Here is a 4,416-nt window from a genome sequence, read left to right as displayed (position 1 = left end):
ATCTACCAATATATATATATATATATATATATATATATATATATATATATATATATGAAAATCTAACAAAAGTATCCCTCCTCTATCCAACTGACATATTGACATTATTGGGTGGCTATTCTACCTTAGCAGTAGAAATGTCACCTTTAACATTATGAAGAAGTTTTGTGCCATCCTATATTCCTCTAGTAGTCTCCCTACTACAATTAGCCACAGAACTACCTGAAGCATTGGTTAAAAATGCAGATTTCTGGGCGTACCCCTGTACTGGTGAGAAATTGTCTAGGACTTATTACTAGAATAGTAAGAAATCTTTAAAATAAAATTTTAAAAACCAAACTCAAAAGAGTCTCAAAGGTCAGTTCTCTTCCCAAAGTCATCAGATTTTATATGTTAAAAAAAAAGTAATATAGAAACTGATTCCTAACAAGTATTTCTGAAAGTAGAAGAATGAAGGATGAGAGAAAACTGGCCAGGGTAGGAGGTGATTTTTAAACCCCTTTAAATGTTCACATGTATTGAATGGCTCAAAACAAAACAAAACATGACTTGATATACAAGATAACCAATGCAAAAGTATTTATTAATATACTTTATTGGTTAAAAGGGTAATAATTGGTTTGGTTAAAGGATATTAGGTAGAAAGAAACTTAAATGAAAAAAGTTATATGGTGATCAAAATGATTATGAAATTTTAAATATTATAAAAACTGATATTTTATGTACATTTTTCTAAATATAAGAATAGATAGATATAGTAACACTCCCAAAAAGACAAAAGGCCAAAAGAGAATAAAACAAAAAATATATCCTCAAGTGTTTCATCTTCTTGATCCTTGTTTTATTTCTTTTCTGATTTCTTATACTTTGAGAACTCTGGAAAACTAGGATCCATATATTTACCTTATCTTCTCATCTTTCTGCAAAAAAAAAAAAAAAAAAGGAAGATTAACAATAATAATAACTCCAAACTAATTCCTTTTCTGTGAAGTGTAGAGAAGAAAATTGCCTCATACTAGAAGAAAAGCAGGCTTTGCCATACAGTTGAAATACCCTGATAGTGGAATTTATAAATATGGTCTAAGAAAAAATAATCAACAGATTTTATACATAATTTGTTATATATTTCCTTTTTATTATGAACTTTAGCATACATACAATAGGTGAATGTAATATAAATTTAAAGTTTCTAAATGTACAATTTAAAAACAATAAATATTTCTTAACCTACCCCTCAGGTTAAGAAACATATTACCACACTCAAGAAGTCATCAGTATGTCCTTATCTAATCACATCTCCTTCTTCCCCCCAAAATAACCAGCATCATGCATTGTATTAATCATTTCTATGCTTTTCTTCATAGTTATTTTTTAAACCTCTGTGTCTGTACTCCTAAAAAGTCTATTGTTTGGTTTGATCTATTTTTGACCTTTATATATCAATGGAATCATGCTGTATATGCTTTTCTGTGACTTCCTTTCTTCCTAAACTACTCATTTTCCCAAGCCTCTCCTTATTGAAACATTAAACATACTCATTGTATATTCTGTATTTGATTCTGCTATCAGTCATTTCTGTTGGATCTTTGTTTCCTTGTGTGTGTAGTGTTTTCCTTTACTGTGAGCTAGCTGTTTATTTCCCTTGGAACTTAGCTGGGGAAAATGTGTTGAGGCCAAAGTGAAGGAGAGTTCCTCCAGAAAATATTTGCATTTGCTTCTTCAAGACAACAAGAGTGCTATAAGTCATGGGGTACTTGTACTAAATCTTCCGCTTCAAGTTTTTTGTGTCTTCCAGATATTATGAATTCCAGCTGTGATTTGCATGAGGGCTTGATTTTGGTTATTAATTCTCAAAAATATATTTTTCCTCCTAAATTCAGCACCAGAGTTACTTTCTGGGGTTGAAAAAAAATTAGTGGGAAGTTATTTTTGTTTGGTGCTCTACTGAGAGAAGAGCTCAACGTTATTTAAAGGGAATCTACTATTAGACTCTTCATTTTAGCTAAACCCTAGGATTTGTGTTCTGTTACATAGAAAGCTGTAAATTCAATGTTAGGTTCACCTAGTTAAACAAATGCCTTCCGGCAAAAGCCAGGTTCAGGCTCCAATTACTGTTTTGTGTTCTGGTTCTCATTCAGTCTCTGCTCTGAGCTTTTCTTGCTTTCCTACTAGCTAACAGATTCATTTGAGTTATTTTTTTCTTCCTTTACCCAGTAATTTAATTTTCTCACTAAGTTGGTTGATCCATCTACTTAGTATGTAAATTAGGTTGCAAAAAGTGGTATTGTATTTTTTCTTTACATTTCACATGCGTGCATATGTATGTTTTTAGAAAAAAAAAACAAACATGCATGTACACAATCCCAAATTCAGAAGAAAAGAAAGGTTAGTTGGAGAGTGGGTCTATTTCTCTGTGCTGTACCCTGTTCCACACACCATATAATACTAGTTGGCAAATTTTCTAAGAGCAAAACAATCACAATGTACATTCAGTACAAATAGTTAGAGATGGCAACCCAGCTGCCACACTTTTACTTCTTTCTTTTTTGAATTAGAAATGGAATGTAGCAGGTATATCATAGTTTCTGGTTAACCCCCATGAGAAAAGATTCTAATTGAACTGCTTGCTCTCACAGAATGGTCATCATAGGTATCTGGGATAGGAGTGGCAAGAATAATCAGGAAAGTGATACAAATGACATTTTAAAGTGTCTACCTTTTAAGTTCCAAAGCATTAAACATGATAAAACAAAACATTTTTAATAATAAAAGCCAGAATCCATAGTGAATATATAATAAGTATGATATTTATGTATCAAATAGCAAAGTGACTATCTTTCTGAAAAAAAAAAAAAAAAAACAAAAAACTACTACAGGAGATACATGGAGACATAGGGACCCAATAATAACAGACTTAAACACACTACTCTCAGATCCTCTATAAATTATTTTAGAATGTTGTAAAGGAAGGAGAACTTCTTGATTCTCTTACTGAAGCAAATGTAATACTGATAACCTAAACCAGATAGACAGTTCAAATAAGAAAAACTGTAAATCCATGTTAATTATGAATATTGACAAAAAATTCTAAAAAAAAAAATTTAGCAAATATAATCTGATATCACAATAGGAAGAAACACATCATGACCCATAATGATCATGGGATTTATTCCAGGAATTCAAGGCTATTTCAATATTAGAAAATGCATTATCATATACCATGTTAATAAATCTAAGGAAATAATGCACATGCTTATCTCCACATATGCTAAAAAAGACTGACAAAATTCATGATAAAACACTCAAAAGGCATTGAGGGACACTTTATTAATATGATAAATTAAACATAAATACCTTAATCCTAAAGACAGAATCATTAAACGAGATAGATAATAAAAATATTTGCTCTAAAATAAAAGGTAAGAATGTCTTCTATTCTTACTACTATCTGACACTATAGTGAGGTATTAGCCAATGAAATTAGACAAGAGAAATTAATTAGAGGCGTATGATGGGCTAAAGAAGTATAACTATCTCTATTTTCAGAAGATATCATAGTATACCTGGAAAACTTCAGAGATGATAGAAAAATAAAAAATATAAACAACATATATACTGACTGACACAAATTCAATAGTCTTCATATATACAAAACAATAAACTGAGCATGATTTCCATTTCCATTTAGGATAGTAACAAAGAAGACTAAATATTTACAAATAAATGCAACAAGAACGTGCAAATTCAATAAGAAGAAAATTTTAAAACACTTCTAAAAATCACATACACAAAATAATTTACACAAATAGAAAGATATTCTCTGTTTTTTGATAGAAAAAGCCAATGTTCCACAGTTTAGCCATTGTGAATTGTGCTGCTCTAATGAATGGATAAAAAAAAATGTGGCTTATATACACAATGGAATATTACTCAGCAATAAAAGAGAATAAAATCATGGCATTTCCAGGTAAATGGATGGAGTTAGAGAAGATAATGCTAAATGAAGTTAGCCAATCCCCCCAAAACTAAATGCTGAATGTTTTCTTTGATATAAGGAGGCTGATTCATAGTGGGATAGGGAGAAGGAGCATGGGAGGAATAGATGAACTCTAAATAGGGCAGGGGGTTAGAGGGGAAGAGAGGGGGCAAGGGGTAATTAATGATGGTGGAATGTGATGATCATTATTATCCAAAGTACAGGTATGAAGACATGAATTGATGTGAATATACTATGTATACAACCAGAGATATGAAAAATTGTGCTCTATATGTGAGAATTATAATGCATTCTGATATATAAAAAAGAATTTAATGAATAAAGAATGAAAAAAAAAGGAAAAGCCAATGTTACAAAGATCAATCCCTAAATTAACATACCAATTCAGTGAAATCCCCCCCCCCCCCCAAAAAAAAAAA

General features: G+C 30.9%; 1 protein-coding gene across 4 annotated transcripts in view; it reads right to left on the bottom strand.

The window, feature by feature from the left end:
• Window positions 1–612: 612 nt before the first annotated feature.
• The window catches only part of Sgo2 (shugoshin 2), a 31,654-nt gene continuing 27,850 nt past the window's right edge, over window positions 613–4,416 (bottom strand). For all 4 annotated transcript variants that reach the window (XM_015481207.2, XM_048808261.1, XM_048808263.1 and 1 more), the window contains exon 9: window positions 613–920. In XM_015481207.2, coding sequence (XP_015336693.1) covers window positions 900–920 — 21 coding nt within the window. In that variant the 3' untranslated portion in view covers window positions 613–899. The remainder of the gene's footprint in view (window positions 921–4,416) is intronic.

This window comes from Marmota marmota, unplaced genomic scaffold (assembly GCF_001458135.2).
Source record: "Marmota marmota marmota unplaced genomic scaffold, marMar, whole genome shotgun sequence".
Classification (NCBI taxonomy): domain Eukaryota; kingdom Metazoa; phylum Chordata; class Mammalia; order Rodentia; family Sciuridae; genus Marmota; species Marmota marmota.
Note: the sequence above shows the minus strand (reverse complement) of the source record. Positions and strands in the feature narration are given on the sequence as shown.